General features: G+C 45.7%; 1 protein-coding gene and 1 non-coding gene across 2 annotated transcripts in view; both read right to left on the bottom strand.

Moving 5' to 3' along the window:
* LOC120638485 (rootletin-like) overlaps window positions 1–16,557 on the bottom strand; it is a 47,332-nt gene that overhangs the window by 2,157 nt on the left and 28,618 nt on the right. The window contains exons 4-9 of the mRNA XM_039912486.1: window positions 15,261–15,434; window positions 13,768–13,851; window positions 11,398–11,504; window positions 9,586–9,751; window positions 4,461–4,567; window positions 3,019–3,246 (exon numbers count right to left, since the gene is read on the bottom strand). Coding sequence (XP_039768420.1) covers window positions 3,019–3,246; window positions 4,461–4,567; window positions 9,586–9,751; window positions 11,398–11,504; window positions 13,768–13,851; window positions 15,261–15,434 — 866 coding nt within the window. The remainder of the gene's footprint in view (window positions 1–3,018; window positions 3,247–4,460; window positions 4,568–9,585; window positions 9,752–11,397; window positions 11,505–13,767; window positions 13,852–15,260; window positions 15,435–16,557) is intronic.
* Window positions 6,961–7,098, bottom strand: LOC114813446. Its single transcript, XR_003761166.1, has one exon. It is a non-coding gene; the product is annotated as a small nucleolar RNA SNORA7 (small nucleolar RNA).

Genomic DNA, 16,557 nt, shown 5'->3' with positions numbered 1-16,557 from the left:
GCAGAAAGGGGGCAAATAGGGGAAATGAAATGTTAGGGAAGGCCTTCTGGAGGAGATGTGAGCTTAGTAAGGCTTTGACGTCAGGGAGAATGGTGGTCTGTCAGCTACAAAAGGGAAGGGAACTCTGGGCCAGAGGGAGGAGGTGGGCAGGAGGTTGGCAGTAAGACAGATGAGACCGAGAAGGTTGGCATAAGGGAAGCAAAGTGTGTGGGCTGGCTTGGAGAAGGACATTATCGATTCCACTGTACTAGACTCTCCCAAGCACTTAGTACAGTGTCTTGCACATGTAAGTGCTCAGTAAATACCACTGATTGTTTAATTAGGAGAAGCAGCATGGCTTAGTGGAAAGAGGATGGGCTTGGGAGTCAGAGGTCGTGGGTTCTAATCCAGGATCAGCCACTAATCAGCTATGTGACTTCGGGCAAGTCACTTAACTTCTCTGTGCCTCAGTTACCTCATCTGTAAAATGGGGATTGAGATTATGAGCCCCACGTGGGACAACCTGATTACCCTGTATCTACCCCAACACTAAGAACAGTGCTTGGCACATAGTAAGTGTTTACCAAATACCATTATTATTATTATTATTGCCTTACCATGCTCATCAATTAATAATAATAATGGTATTTGGTAAGCACTTACTATGTGCCAAGCACTGTTCTAAGCACTGAGGTAGATACAGGGTAATCATGTTATCCCACGTGGGGCTCACATTTTTAATACCCATTTTACAGATGAGGTAACCGAGGCACAGAGAAGTTAAGTGACTTACCCAAAGTCACACAGCAGACCAGTGGCGGAGCCGGGATTAGAACCCACATCCTCTGACCCCCAGACCCGTGATCTTTCCACTAAGCCATGCTGGGAGAGAGTTGATTGAGTGCCTTCAGGATAACTGTAAGGAATTTTTGTTAGATGTGGTGTTGGATGGGCAACAGATAGAGGTTTTGAAGGAGTAGGGTGATATGGATTTAACATTTATTTTAGAAAAATGATCCGTGCAGCAGAGTGAAATACGGACTGGAGAGGGGAGAGACAGGAGGAAGTGAGGTCAGCGAGGAGGCTGATGCAGTAGTAAAGACAAAATAGTGCTTAGGTCGAGGTGGCAGTTTGGATAGAGAGAAACCAGTTGATTCTAGAGATGTTTTCAAGGTAGAACTAACAGGGTTTAGTGACAGACTGAATGTGTGGGTTGAATGAGAAGAGATGAATTGAGGCTAATGCCATAGTTACAGGCTCGTGAGACAAGGAGGAGGGTAGTGCTGTCTACAGAGATACTGTCTACAATCTTGGGGAGGACAGGGTTTGGGTGGGAAGATGAGTTCTGTTTTGGATATATTAGGTTGGAGGTGTCAGTGAGACATTCAAGAGAGGAAGTCCTGAAACCAGGAGGAAGTTGCAAGACTGCGGAGAAGGAGAGAAGTCAGGGTTGGAGATGTAGATTTGGGAATCACCGTCCTAGAAATAGTAGATAAAGCCAGGGGGGTGAATAGAGTTCTCCAAGGGAGTGGGTGAAGATGGGGCATAGAAGGAGGCCCAGAACTGATCCTTGAGGGACACCCCAGTTAGAGAATGGGAGGTAGAGGAGGACCCAGAGAAAGACACTGAGAAGGAGTAGCCAGAGACGTAAGAGAACTAGGAGCAAACAGTAATAGTGAAGATAACGTTTCCAGGAGAAGGGGATGATCAAAGGCAGCTGAGAAGTAGAGCAGATAAGGAGGGAATAAAGGCCTTTGGAGATTGGTAGAAGGAGGTCACTGGTGAATTTAAAGAGGACCATTTACTTGGAATGGAAAGGGTGGAAACCAGATTGAGAGGGGTCAAGGAGAGAATTGGAGGAGAGGAGGTGGAGGCAGTTTGTGTAAACAACTCACTTTATGAGCCTGGAAAGGAAAGGTAGGAAGGCGATGAGATAACTGGAGGGCCCCTAGGATGAAGGGAATTTTTTTTTAATAGGGGATACATGGGTAGATTTGAAAGCAGTGCAGAAGGAGCCGGACTTTAATCTCTGGAGAACCGAACGATGTTCTTAGTACTCTCCAGTAGTAGAATTCAGAAACAGTGTGGCCCAGTGGAAGAAATGGGAATCAGAAGACCTTGGGCAAGTCACTTAGCTTCTCCGTGCCCCGTTTCTTCACCTTGGGGATTAAACACAGGTGTTCCTTCTGCTGGGTCTATAGCTCCGAGAAACCTTTTCTCGGTTTAAAAACTGAGAATTTTTAAATGGGGATGGGGATTAAAAACGTCTTCTTCCTCTCCCTCTCCCTTCGACCGTGAGCCCCAAGTGGGACGAGGGGGGTGTCCACGCTGATTATCTTGTATCTAAGCTAGCATTTAATTCAGTTCTAGGCTCAGACAAATAGCACAGTTATGATGATGGATTTTACCCGTGTATGTTCGCCTACTACATATTTTCATCGGAAGTCTTTGGACTAAATGGAACATAACTTAGGTTGGGGAGGTTGAAATGCTACCACTTGGTATAATAGCAAGACTTTCCCATTTAAGTTCCTCTAGATTGTAAACTTGTTGTGGTCAGGGAATGTTTCTGTCATATTGTTATATTTACTTTCCCAAGTGCTCAGTACAGTGCTCTGCACACAGTAAGCGCTCAATAAATACAACTGATTGATTGATGACTGTGACAGAAGAAAGACAGAGGTGGGGATGGAGAGGCTGATACCAGCTCACCAGTGTCTTCCTGAAAATCAAGTGAGTAACTGCATTGCATGTGAAGCTGTGCTTGTGAAGCAGAGTCAGATAAACCCAACTCATGTCAATCATTAGTATTTATTGAGCACCCACCATGGGCAGAACACAGTACTAAAAATTTGAAAAAGGCCAATATAAGTACAAGACCCAACCCTCAAGGAATTTAACTTGGGAAGATTGTCATTTCCATATCTATCCATCTTTTCTCTAAAGATGTTTCAAAGGTAATGGTCTGGGGCATAGCGTTCCCCGAGTTGACCCAGCCCAAGTGAGTTTCTGCCTTTAGGGTCTGTTTATCACTTTCACCTGGAGTTGAGCTCTACTTTCTCCCGATCCCAGCGGCTCTGGAACTGAATCATCTCCCGCACTTTGTCCCGGAGTTGTTGTTCCAGACGTGCCTCCTGCAGGGCCCGTTTCTCCAGGGAGCAGGCGGCTCCATTCTCCGAAAGGCGCTGGTTGGAGTCCAGGTTCAGGCAGGCAGTCTGGATGCGGCGGGCAGTCCTCGCCACCTCCGTTCTCATGTCCATCAGACCGCTGCCAGGCAAGAAATGAAGGATTAGGCTGCTGAGAAGACTCCAGCCATCCCTAAACATTCCTCCCCCAGCCTCTGATTCATACTGCCTCTGGGAGAAAAGGTTTCTCGGAGCTATAGACCAAGCAGAAGGAACACCTGTGTTTTCAGCTCCTGGATCATGAGCCATGAATTGGAAATTTTCTGTACCAAGGCTGCCCCTTGCGAGCCTTGAAATCTAGTTCAAATTCAAATTTGGGATAGGTCAACCCGTGCCATTGCCTCTAATTTCTCAATGCTCAACCAGGCTCACTTGATTACCATATTACTTTTTATTTCTGGATCATCCCCCTACACTAAAAGGAATGGGAAAATGACTCAGTGCTGGTCAACCCCTCCAGGTGCTGAGGATTATCCAAAGAGTCCAGGTGCATTTCAAAGAGGGCTTCAAACACTTTTGGCAGTCAAATATAAACTGTCAAGTAATAGCCATCATCTTTGCTAACCAGTTACTTGTGCCTAGTCTGAGAAGCAGCGTGGTCTAGTGGATAGAGCACGGGCCTGGGAGTCAGAAGGATGTGCATTCTAATCCCAGCTCTGCCATTTTTTGGCAGTGTGACCTTGGGCAAATCACTTCTCTGTGCCTCAGTTACCGCATCTGTGAAATGGGGATTAAGACTACGTGCCCCATGTGGGACATGGACCGTGTCCGACCTGATTAGCTTGTATCTACTCCAGCACTTAGAACAGTGCTTGACACAAAGTAAGCATTTAACAAATACCATCATCATCATTATCATTATTATTACCTTAGACACCTAGAACCTCTCAATAATCTAGTTAGTGCTCATCATTGCATATAAAAGTAATCAATAAACTTGACCTTATTAAAACTGAGAAGCTAACCTCATAGGAAACTGGCATAATGACTTGAGCTCGTAGGGTGGTGAAAGGCTTGAGGACAAGGTAGGAATACACACTGTGGAAGAGGTGATAGGTGCCAGCTGAGAGCATTCAGAGTGACATCATCATCAAACAAGACTCTTTTCAAGATTTCAAGATTTTCGTGTTGTGTCGATCACCCTGAGGGCAGGACTTTGCCTTCTTCATTTGGATGAGGTCCCTGCCTCTCAGAGCTGGCGAACAAATCAGCCCAGGTTGATGCGGTCTGAATGACTAAAGAGGATCGCAGTCATGTCTGTGGTGTCAGAAGATATCTCGTTCAGCTGGTACCTACCTCTCCGCTTCAGCCTGGAGCTCTGCAAAGTGACTGCGGAGTGCGGCTGCCTGACGCCAGAGGATGAGGATTCCGCCGTGCTCATTACTCAAGTATGTGCTGTAGGTCTAGGAAAATAACCCCGAGTGGGCACGTGGGAAGGTGTTAGCCATATTTATTTTCCACCTATTCTGTGCGGCGTAAGGAAATATGTGCTGTGATGGGGTGGCACATAATACAAACTAAATTTAAGATAAAGTCTCTGCCTGCAAGAAGTCAACAGCTTAATGAGTGGGGACCAGCATATGACCCAGAGAATATACAGATACTTTTAAATATCTACAAAAGGGCAGAAAGGGCTGAAATGGATGAGATGAGTAGGATAGAGGAAATTTATCAGAGGTGGAGGTCAGAAGAGTTGAGAGCGGGAGATGGAAAGGAGGTTAGGATGGGCAGAAAGGAGAGAATGAGCTGGGGCATAGGGCAAGAAGGGGTCAACAACATATGAGGGTGCAGGAAGATGAAGGGCCTTGAATGCTTGAAGTGAGGAATCCACTGAGACGTAGGGAGCGATGAGAAGTCATTGTAGGTTTCTGAGAAGGGGACTCGATCTGAGTGATATTTGAGAAAGGCAGTTTGTGGTGGAGCGTATGGATTAGAGAGGAGGGGAGAGGGATGAGGTCGGGGGAGGAAACTGAAGATGGAAGCTCACTGTGGGCAGGGAATGTATCTACCAACTCTGTTGTATTCTTCCAAGCACGTAATACCGTACTCTGCACAGGGTAGACACTCAATAAATACCATCGATGATGATGATGATGAAGACCAGCAAGAAGAGAATTGTCCTACTCAAGGACAAGGGCAGAAAGTCTTGAGAAAATGGAGGGGAATGGATGATCCATAAAAGCTCAGAGAGAAAGAATCAGCAGGCCTCTGGGATGACTGGGTGGAAGAGGTGAATGAATGAGAGCAGTCAAATTAATCTCTAGGTCATTAATGGCAAAATGATGAGATGTGGAGAGTGTTTAGAAGAAAAAAATAAAAGGTTAAATTTTAGACATATGACCTTTAAGATGTCCGTGAGACATTGGAGTAGATGCATGCAAAAGACAGAAAGAAATACAAAGCTGAAGGTCATGGTGCAGGATTTAGGAAGACCCTTCCACTCCAGTCTCCTTCAGAGGACAAGGTCTTTCAGAGGGGTGCTGTGCCAAATAAGCAATGCAAATGAATGCAGAGCACTTATAAAGGCAAATGTTCTAAAAACATTTCGAGGAAATGCCTGTGGGAAACCAAAGATAACAAAGAACCAAATAGATCAATCAGTAGGAGACAACTCTAGGAAACAAAAGGGAGGCAAAAGAATACTAAAGATCCCTGCCCATTTTAAAGGGCCAAGGAGTTCAGCTGAGAGCAGAGAGCAAATACAGGGTCTAAGTACATTTCATTTTCGAGGCAATTGATCAGAAACTTGATTCCTTCTTCATTCATCTTCCTTGTTTTGCATTCAACATTCTGTTTTCCCTGCAATCATTCAAACCAGCTAACCAGAGAAAACAGTCTAATTCAAGGAGGTGTGACATTAATTATCCTTGTAGGGGAAGCCCAGAATCCTGCCACTGGGACTGAACAGTCATAGGAGAGCTGAGTTGCCAGTTATTTAAAATGTAAATGTTTTCGTACTTTGAAGGACTGCACATGGAGACCGAGAATGACTTGGGATTTCAATCACTTGTGGAAAAACAGTGCTATAGTTCACCTCTAAGTTTCCCTTGGCCAGCTTTAGCAGCAACCTTCACTTTTGAACCGGTGAAGACCCAGTGACTAAGGAAAACGAGTGGGAGACCAAACCTCTTCCCTTTGATGGTTCAACTTTCGCAAGAACAGATGAATCCCAAAGCAGTGAGCCCTGGTTTCAGTGAATTCCTCCCTGGTCCTCCGCCCAGTTGTAAGGTAATAGTATCAATGGTAATTTTAGGAGCATATTAGTAGTCCAAGCGCTTAGTACAGTGCTCTGCACATAGTAAGCGCTCAATAAATACGATTTAATGAATGAATAATAGTAGTAATAGTGGAAATAGTACTATTAAGTGCTTACTGCAGGAGGAACACTTTATTAAGTGTTGGGAGAGAATACGTGGGTTGCTGACTTCCTATCATTCAGTCAATCACTCAGTCATATTTATTGAGTGCTTACTGTGTGCAGAGCAAAGTGTCTGGGAGAGTACTGTAAAACAGACTTTGTAGACATGTTTTCTGACCACAGTGAGCTTACAGCCTAGATGGGGAGTCTTGTCTCGTCTTATGCCGTCGGGTCGTTTCCGACCCAAAGCGACACCATGGACCCATCTCTCCCAGAACGTCCCGCTCTCCATCTGCAATCGTTCTCTTAGCTTATCCATAGAGTTTTCTCGGTGAAAATACGGAAGAGGTTTACCACCGTCTCCTTCTGCACAGTAAACTCGAGTCTCCTCCCTTGACTCTCTCCCATGCCGCTGCTGCCCAGCATGGGTGAGTTTTGACTTGTGGCAGATTGTTTGCCACTCGCTAACCACTGAACAAGCTAGGAATGGAATGGGTAGGCCTCTGCTTGACTCTCCCTCCCATAGCCGAGACTGGTTGAGTACTGGAAACTCTCCAGTTATGACCCTGAGAGGGGGATGGGTAGACAGATATTAATATGAATAAGTAAAATAAATTATGGATATGAACATAAATGCTACGGGCCTGAGGGAGGGGTGTATAAAGGGGGCCAAACCTAGTTCAAGGGTGTGGCAGAAAGGAGTGTTAGAAGAGGAAATGAGGGTTTAGTTGGGAAAAACCTGTTGAGGGATATGTTTTTAATGAGGCATGGAAGGTGGGCAGAGTGAATGGGTGTTAGGTATAAAGATGGAGGGAGTTCCAGGCCAGAGTTAGGACATGGATAGACGAGATCAAGGTACAGTGGGTAGGTTAGCATTAGAGGAGTGAAGTGTGTGGGCTGCATTGTAGTAGGAAATCAAGGAGGTAAGGGAGGAGGGGGCAAGTGAATTGAGGACTTTAAAGCTAATGGTACGGAGTTTCTGTTTGATTTGGAGGTGGGTGGGCAACCACTGGAAGTTCTTGAGGAGGGGGGAAACATGGAGTGAATGGTTTTTGAGAAAAATGATCTGGGCAGCAGAGTGAAGAGAAATGGGGAGAAACAGGAGGCAGGGAGGTCAGCAAAGAGGCTGAAGCAGTAATCAAAGCTGCTAGGGTAAGTGCTTCGAATAGTGATAGCAGTTCATATGGAAAGGAAAGGGCAGATTTTAGCGATATTGTGAAGGTCTTGATTCTATTTAGTTGCCATTGTTTTTACGAGATGTTCTTCCCCTTGACGCTGTTTAGTGCCATTGTTCTTGTCTGTCCGTCTCCCCCGATTAGACTGTAAGCCCGTCAAACGGCAGGGACTGTCTCTATCTGTTGCCGACTTGTTCATCCCAAGCGCTTAGTACAGTGCTCTGCACATAGTAAGCGCTCAATAAATACTATTGAATGAAAGGTTGAACTTACAGGAGTTGGTGATATTCAATATATGGGCTGATAAGAGGGATGAGTTGAGGATAAAGCCAAGGTTATGGACTTGTGCAACAGTGAGGATGGTGGTGCTGTCTACAGTGATGGGAAAATTGGGGGGGAGGACAAGGTTTGGGTGGGATGATGAGGACTTGCTTGTTCTCTAGACTGTAAGCTCACTGTGGGCAGGGATTGTGCCTGTTTATTGTTACACTGTACTCTCCTAACTGCTTAGTACAATGCTCTGCACAGAGTAAGCACTCAATAAATATGATTGAATTGCATGAATGAATGAATGACTTCTGCTTTGGACCTGTGTAGTCTGAGATGTCGGTGGGACATCCAAGTAGGGATGTCCTGAAGGCAGGAGGAAATCTGAGGCTGCAGAGAAGGAGATCAGAGCTGTAGATGTAGATTCAGAAATCATCTTCACAGAGATGGTAGTTGAAGCCATGGGAGCAAATGAGTTCTCCAAAGTAGTGGGTGCAGATGGAGAATTGAAGGGAATCCAGAATGGAGCTTTTAGGGGGTGGGAGGCAGAGGAGGAGCACGTGAAAGAGACCAAGTGGCCATAAGTGGCCAGAGAGCTAGGAGGAGAACCCGGAGAGGACAGTGTCAGTGAAGCCAACATATGGCTTCACTGAAGCTTTCAGGACAGGAGCTGAATTTGGAGCAGGTATTTTAATCAAAAAGCTTTGAAATGGGGACTGGGTACTTCCTACAGGGTACTCAAATATCACATTCTGGCCCCTTTCCCAGAATTCTCTTCTCATGAAGGCCCTTCTTTAGTGTGATGAGAATTAAGTCTTCAATTCTCCAATTAAACTGGGCTGAATGCAGGACCCACTCCCAGCAGAGACCCTACTGTGGGCATAATCAAGAACCCACGGATCTGGATCAAAATGCCTATGAGTGGCCAGCCTACACCCTTCAGAAACCCACCCTCACTTCCTGGCGATCCTCAGCTTTATAAGTTGCAAGTCTCCATATCCGGCCTCCGATACTCAAAACTTATAACATGCATACCCGTGTTGTCTTGGAGTCCCATCAATAGTTGAGCAACTAAAACTCCTCCCCAAAACACAATCGCTGGGACATCATGACACCACATAGTTACACTGCTCAGGAACCATCAGTTGCCAAATGCACTGTTTACTACCAAGTCTCAAGACCTATTCATTCATTCATTCATTCGATCATATTTATTGAGCGCTTACTGGGTGCAGATCTCTGTACTAAGCACTTGGGAGAGTACAATATAACGATAAACAGACACATTCCCTGCCCACAAGGAGCTTACAGTCTAGAGGGGAAGATGGACATTAATATAAATGAATTATAGATATACACATAAGTGCTGTGGGGCTGGGAGGACGGATGAATAAAGGGAGCAAAGTCAGGGCGTCTCTAGAAAGAGCAAAGGAAGGCTTAGTCAGGGAAGACTTCTTGAAGGAGATGTGCTTTCAGTAAGACTTTGAAGCGGGGGAGAGTAATTGAGGGAGGGAGGGCCACGGGCTGAGGCGTAAGGGAACCCACAGACTTTAGATGGAGTCACTTTGAGGGCAAAATGAGATTTTCTTTGCTCTAAAAGTAGCGGGCAAAAGGGAGCAACCTCTTTCTCCTTCTGCCATCGGGACTCCTTCAGGGCCACTTCTCTCCTAAGCCTGTGCACCTCTGTCGTCATCTTCTCCAGTTCTCCTGCCAGCCTCTGGTTGGAGTTATTCATGTGTTCCAGTTGCTCCCGCAGAAGTGAGTTCACCTGGGCAAAGCTGGTGCTCCTATAGGCCCAAACGCAGCACCAGTGAAATATTACTACCATTAATGATTATTATTATTATGGTACCTTTCAAGCAATTACTAAGTGTCAAGTACTGTTCTAAGCGCAGTCCCCGTTCCAGAAGAGGCTTACATTCTTAATCTCCATTTTACAGACAAGATAACTGAGGCACAAAGAGGTGAAGTGACTTGTTCAAGGTCCCACAGAAAACCTGAGCCGAAATTAGAACCCAGGTCCTTCTGACTACCAGCCCTATGCTCTATCTACTAAGCCACACTTCTTCTTTACATGTATCTTGGCCATTACCAGCCAGGGATTGGAGGAACAGTCAGGAGAGAAACATGGTCATAAACTTACTCTCCATTAAATGGTATTTTAGCATTCGTAATGTTACCAGAAAGGAAAACAAAGTTAGAAAATATTATCAGCAAATGCCAGCGATCCCTGGGCTTTTTAAATTTCCACCCTATAGCCTTAAAAGTAGTATTTCTGAAGTGCACTCATGACTCCTCTGTACCGTAGGGACGGTGAAATGAAAACTTTAAATTTTCTAAGTGAAATAAATCCATTCAGAAACTTGGAGGTTAGTTCCTTCCTAAAATGTTTTTTCCATTTATTTAAATTCCATAATCAGGAAAATTCAAACCAGGGTGAAGTCGGCCACAACTGACACTGTTTTGATGGCACAGGCCTGATGCACGTATTATCTACTGGCAAATTTCCTTTGCTTGAAGGTACTTGATCTAAAGAATAAAGGAACATTATAGAGCATGCTACCGAGCTCTTAGTTCAATGCTCTGCACACAGTAAGTGCTCAAAAAATGTCATTGATTGATTAATATTATAGGTAGCCAAGGAGATGTAATATAGGACAGATCAGTCCAGGTAAAGCTGATCTTTCTTAGAATGAGTGACTGTGTTAGTAGGAAAAGCTTAGAAAAATTCAACACCTGCAGCTCCTGAAGAAATTTACTTGTAAAATAGCACATTCTGAGGCTTGAAGCAGAATTGTTGAGTGGATTGAAAAAAAAGAAATGAAAAGGACTATTGCCAGACGGCTTTGGTAAATGGCAATTTTTCTTGAAGTAGGGGAGGTATTCACGGGTACGGTGAGGTAGGGTACTGTTTATTATTTTATTCATGCTTTTTGACAGATTGTAAGCTGTAGGTTAATGGATTTTAAACATGATGTGAAATGGTGTGTTAGTGTAAGCCTGTGCTGATAAAGGCAGAGAAAGGAATATAAAGAAACTCAGAGAAGTTCTGCAGACGTTAACGCTTTGTGTTCCGTTAGAGGATGTTAAAGGGGCCGGGCAATACAGTGGGAACTTTGGTGCCTGCAGAAGCCCTGACTCTGTCTGTCCAGAGAGGGCCTGGGAGTGGGACAGAGCAGAGTCACTAATCGGGTCCTGGAACCTCTCTGACACCAATTAGATAACTCATTCACTCTCGTCCTCTCTTCCAGTGCTCCTCCAGGCCACGTCTGGCCTCGTCCCCCTGGCTCTACCCTACCCTGGGGATGCCTAGTCACCAAGTCAAAGGAAGAGGTTCTCAGATATAATTCACTGAACAGACCTCCTAGAAATGGGGGGCTTCCCTCATTTTTTCCATCACCCTCAGGTGCTCTTCAAGGGTCAGATGACTCACCTCTGTTCCTCCTCCTCAAGGCACGTAAGGGCATTCTCCATGTCACTGCTGAGCTCGTGCTCAGATTGGCGTAATCGGGACTCCGCTGCCTCCAGCCGGGTCTGCAGCTGGGGAGACGAGTAAGCAGGAAAGGGCAAGAGCAGTATGTTCAACCAGGGTAGAGGTGGCTTCACAATGGACAAGTAGCCACAAACTGATGAGACAAAAGACTTCTTCCTCTCAGAGTCAAGCTCCACTAGAGAGGTTGTACCAAGATTTCCATGTAACCAGAAAAATCCCCTTCGGTTTTCCAGAAGGTTGAACTGACTATCTCAGAGAGACAGCCAGATAGGAGTCTCCTTTATATTCCAACTTATGGTTCTCCTCTTCCCAACGTGAAGTTGCTTTCTTAATTCCTCCGCTAGCTGATGAATCTCTTCCAGGACTCCAGACTCAAGGCCTGGTGGAGCACTTGATAAATACTTGTTGATTGAGTGACTGATTGTTAGGCTGATTAATCGGTGGATGGAATACTTGATTTATCAACTACAAATCTTAAGCATGGCCAGCTACATCCTCAAATTTAGGAAGTCCTAAGGATCACTTTATCAATATGTGTGAAATACTACCATCTGATCCCCAAATGAACTGGGTGTCTTGTCAGCAGCAAGTGGAATGGCATCTGCTTTCTAGAAGTGGTTGAGTAGAAAACCTCAAGAACTCCCTGGGCTAGTGGGTGAGAGAAGGAGAAGACCGATGCGGCCCAGAATCTAGGCCCAGATCGTGCCCTGTTCAAACTAGAGTGGCCTTGAAATGGAGGAAGAGGATGCGAGGAATGGGAAGCATCTGCTTTCTGTGCCCTGCTGCCCTGCCCCCTGAAGCTGGAGAGGCCGGCAGGGTGAGCTTCTGGGATTCACCCTTTTCCCCCCTCTGGCCGCAGCAGAGCCTTTTCTGGAAAATGGTCAGCTGGCTTGTTGGGTGAGGGGGGCTGGCGGAACGGGACTCTGATTTGGGGCCAGACGCCTCTGCCTTGGGCACAGCTCCACATTCATTTGAAGGAATGAAGGCAAAGAGGAGTATTGTTTCCACATTTCCTATTTTTATGGTATTTGTTAAGTGCTCACTATGTGCCAGGCACTGTACTAACCACTGGGGTCGACATAAGTTACTCAGGAGGGACACAGTCCATGTACCAGATGGGCCTGACGGTCTTAATCCCCATTTCACAGATGAGGTAACAGAGAAATTAAGTGACTCGCTCAGGGTCACACAGCCGACAAGTCCTTGAGTCGGAATTAGAACCTATGTCCTTCGGATTCCGAGGCCCACGCTCTATCCACTAGACCACACTATTTTCCTGTGCAAATCCCCATTGTTCGTCCAGCCAGGAGCCCAGATCTCACTTCAGAATACCTAGAATTTCAAGTGCAGGCTTGTATGGGTCTTTCTCGGGTCACCCCTCATGGCCCCTCGTCAATTTAGAGAAGGTGTTTGGGTTTGAAATTTATGATCTGAAGTCATCTGTGCAGTTGCTGACGGGCTGGTTTGGTATTTTGTTCTGTAGGGTCCCAGGGACAAAGCACGGAGGTGAAAAAAGAGAAACCATAATAAGAACAGTAACATACCTGGCCTGTATTTTAGGAGGATTTCAAAGCACCTTTTAAGTGGGGATGATTATTCCCATATGAAGAGCAGGGAAATGGAGGTACAAAGAAGTAACATGTGATGTTCACGGTCATTGTGTGAGTCACTGGAGAAACACAGCTCTGACCTCAGGTTCTCTCCTCTTCCCCGTAAATTAGAGTGATTAAGTGTGGGGTCTGTGTGGTGCACCCTGTCAGGAGGTACTTGGAAAGCCTTTTACATTGTTATGTCCAATAGTATTAAAATCTGTGCCACGGAGCCTGCTAAAAGGCGTCCAAGGACTGCACATATGGCCATTTCGCCTAGTCAGAGAAGGCATACAGTAAGGAAATACACCAGGGAATATGTTTAGTAATGGATATTTCATTAGCCTGGGCTATCTGCCAAAAAGTAATAATTAAACACAGAAGGCACGAGGGGGTACTGCTATGCAAATCGCCTACTAAGCTAAAAGTTAAGCCCTTTTGTGTCTCATCCTATCACTTTGTGGTATTTCCAGGAGGAAAAGGGGAATTTATTTTGAGTTTTACCAGATTAGCCAGCACATACCCTGTTATTTTTTTTTTAGTGTCATAAAGAACCCAGATGTGGCTGCCAGAAGAGGACTTTAGCTCTTCCATCCGACAGCCAGAATGGGAAGGAGGAAGGAGGTGGGGGTGGGGGCTTGGGGGTGGCTACCTGTTGTTCCTCTCGGGGTCAAAGAATAAGGGGAGGGAGCCCCGGGCCCTTGGCCGTAGGCACACTGACCATCAGTTTCTGGTGCTCACATCTGGATGTGTTCTCCAGTAGCTGCTGCTCCATTTCTCCATATCTCTTCTTGTACTGTAGTACCTGAGGGGAAGAATAACAGTGAGAAGAGGCAGAAACAAGAGTAGAGGTGAGGAGAGGGGGATTTATGGAAGGTCGAATGGATTCGAAAAAGAGAAAGGCGAATGGATTAAGACCTTTGACTTAATACTGCTGATGCAATCGGACATCATTATTCCAGTAAATGCTGAATTTTGATGATTTCCTGAAATGTGTAATGTCCTTTTGGTTGCCATGTGGGAACTGGGAAAAGCAGTTGTTTGGCATGATATTCGTTCTCCCCCCACCCCGAGAAGAAGCCTCATATAGCTACTAGATGCACAACTCTCTCAAATATAACAGTGGCAGAGAGAGTAAGAGAAACCTATGAAATTCCTATAATAATGGCATATGTTAAGCATTTATTATGTGCCAAGCTCTGGGGTAGATACAAGATAATCAGGTCAAACACAATCCCTGTCCCACGTGTGGCTCAAAGTCTAAAGTAGAGAGAGAACGGTTAGTGAATACACATTTTAAAGATGAGGAAAGTGAGGCACGGGCAAGTTAAGTGACTTGCCCAAGGTCACACAGCGGGCAAGCCAGAGAGTCAGGATCAGAACTCAGGTCCTCTGATTTACAGGCCAAGGGGCTTAGCACTAGGCCACAGTTTCCTTTATGCCTATTGTTCCACCTCACTGACCATGATATGACCTATCTGACCTACGCCTGGGTGGCCTAAGCAGAATCTGAACTAATCAAAGAGTTCTTGGGGCGTGACATTAGTTATTTCTCAGGTCAGAGCTATGAACATAGTTATTATTATTATTATACTTATTAGGGGCTTACTGTGTGCTATGCACTATATAAAACACTGAGGTAGATACAGGATAATCAGGATGGACACATTCTCTGTCCCAAGTGGGACTCAGTCGAAGTAAGAGGGAGTAAGATTTACTCTACATTTTACGGATGAGGAAACTGAGACAAAGAGAAGTTGTGACTTGCTCAAGATCACTCAGCAGTCAAGTGGGGAAGTAGGATTAGAACTCAGGTCCTCGGACTCCCAGGCCTGTACCCTATCTAAGAGGTGGGCCTGCTTCTCTAGTTCCGCAGAGAAGCAGCGTGGCTCAGTGGAAAGGGCCCGGGCTTGGGAGTCAGAGGTCATGGGTTCGAATCCCGGCTCCGCCACTTGGCAGCTGTGTGACTGTGGGCAAGTCACTTCACTTCTCTGTGCCTCAGTTCCCTCATCTGTAAAATGGGGGTTAACTGTGAGCCTCACGTGGGACAACCCGATTACCCTGTACCTACCCCAGCGCTTAGAACGGTGCTCTGCACATAGTAAGCGCTTAACAAATACCAACATTATTATTCCTCCTGCCCCTCTCCTCCTATGCCCAGAGGGATTACCTTTTGTCCCCAGATAGACAGCCACTCCATCAGAGAGGATTTACCTTGCTCTGCAGTCTTTGAACCAGCTGAGCCTGTCGTTGCTGCCCCTCCTGGTAAACCTGTAATTTGTATTTGTATTTCTTCTCTTCTTCCTCAAATCTGCGCTTCATTTCCCAAACTGCTGGACTGCTTTCTCCTTCCCGCTGACCCACTTCCAGTCTCAGCGCCTTCTCCAGCTGAAAAAGCAGAGAGCGCTCAAAGACCTGAATTATCGCTCTGTCTCTGGTGGTACCCCAGAAAAGCATGAGGAGGCCCAAAGCTGTGGGAGGACGATTACAGACAAAGAAGCCCCCCCCCCAAACCCACATAGTCAGTCCTCTCCTGGAGAGGGAATTTAGGAATATACACCGTTACTTCATAAGAAAAACCCACATTATTTTTGCAGAACCGGTATGTAGTCGCGTTGGCTTGATGTTCAGTTACCAGCCCTTACCGAAGCGTGTACTGGGAAGGCGGGACGTTTATTTCAGTAATTCTTTCCTACTCGCAGAAGCCAATCCCCTGTTAGGATTTGTATCTCTGGTTCTGTGTTGCGTTTAAGACCTTGCCGGGGAAGTTGGAGCACTGGAGACTAGGCAAAGACTGGGTAAATGCGCCTGGAATTTTCCCTGGAAATTTCTAGGCATTCTGTCTGGATTTCTTCTATGTGTTGGTATTCCCGGGGGATGTAGTCCTATCACGAACCCCAAGCATATTTAGAGTAATGCATGGTGTCTATTTTGGCCTCCTTTGAATGTTTTGGGAGTTGTAGTCTAAGAACCAAAAAGCCCATTGAAGAGTACTCTGAGCATGGTTAGAGCCCATTCCTGGACTTCTCCCAGAAATAACTGGAGTATAAGAAGGCTCCTCTCATGGGATCCCAGCCTGAACGTTGAGCTGGAGAATAGCAGATGTGCCTCCATGACACGGGTCACAATCTCGGTTGCTAATTTTATGGCCATTTTACTTGTATCAGAAGGGCGGGTCACTGTATCATTTACTTTGATATGGTAAGAGTCTGCTAAGTGCCCCATTAAGATAAGGTCTCTTCGTGGCCTCAGATCTGTTTTCTGGTAACTTGAGTATCTATTATAGGAAATGATCTTGTTATTTCTCCTCATTAAAAAGTATCCCCTGCCTTCTCTCTGGTGAACATTTTTTATGGGAAGGGAGCATGAGAACTTTCTTAGAAGAAATGCCCAGTGAGTTTCCAGTAACACCCATATTCCTGCAAGCATTGCTTGGCTTGTTCTCTGCACCCTACCTTTCCTTTACTCCTGCCAGAGGGCAGAAGCTAACACTGACTGAGCATTCTGAAAC

Source organism: Ornithorhynchus anatinus, chromosome 7, assembly GCF_004115215.2.
Source record: "Ornithorhynchus anatinus isolate Pmale09 chromosome 7, mOrnAna1.pri.v4, whole genome shotgun sequence".
Taxonomy (NCBI): Eukaryota; Metazoa; Chordata; class Mammalia; order Monotremata; family Ornithorhynchidae; genus Ornithorhynchus; species Ornithorhynchus anatinus.
This window is presented reverse-complemented; position numbering and strand designations above follow the sequence as displayed.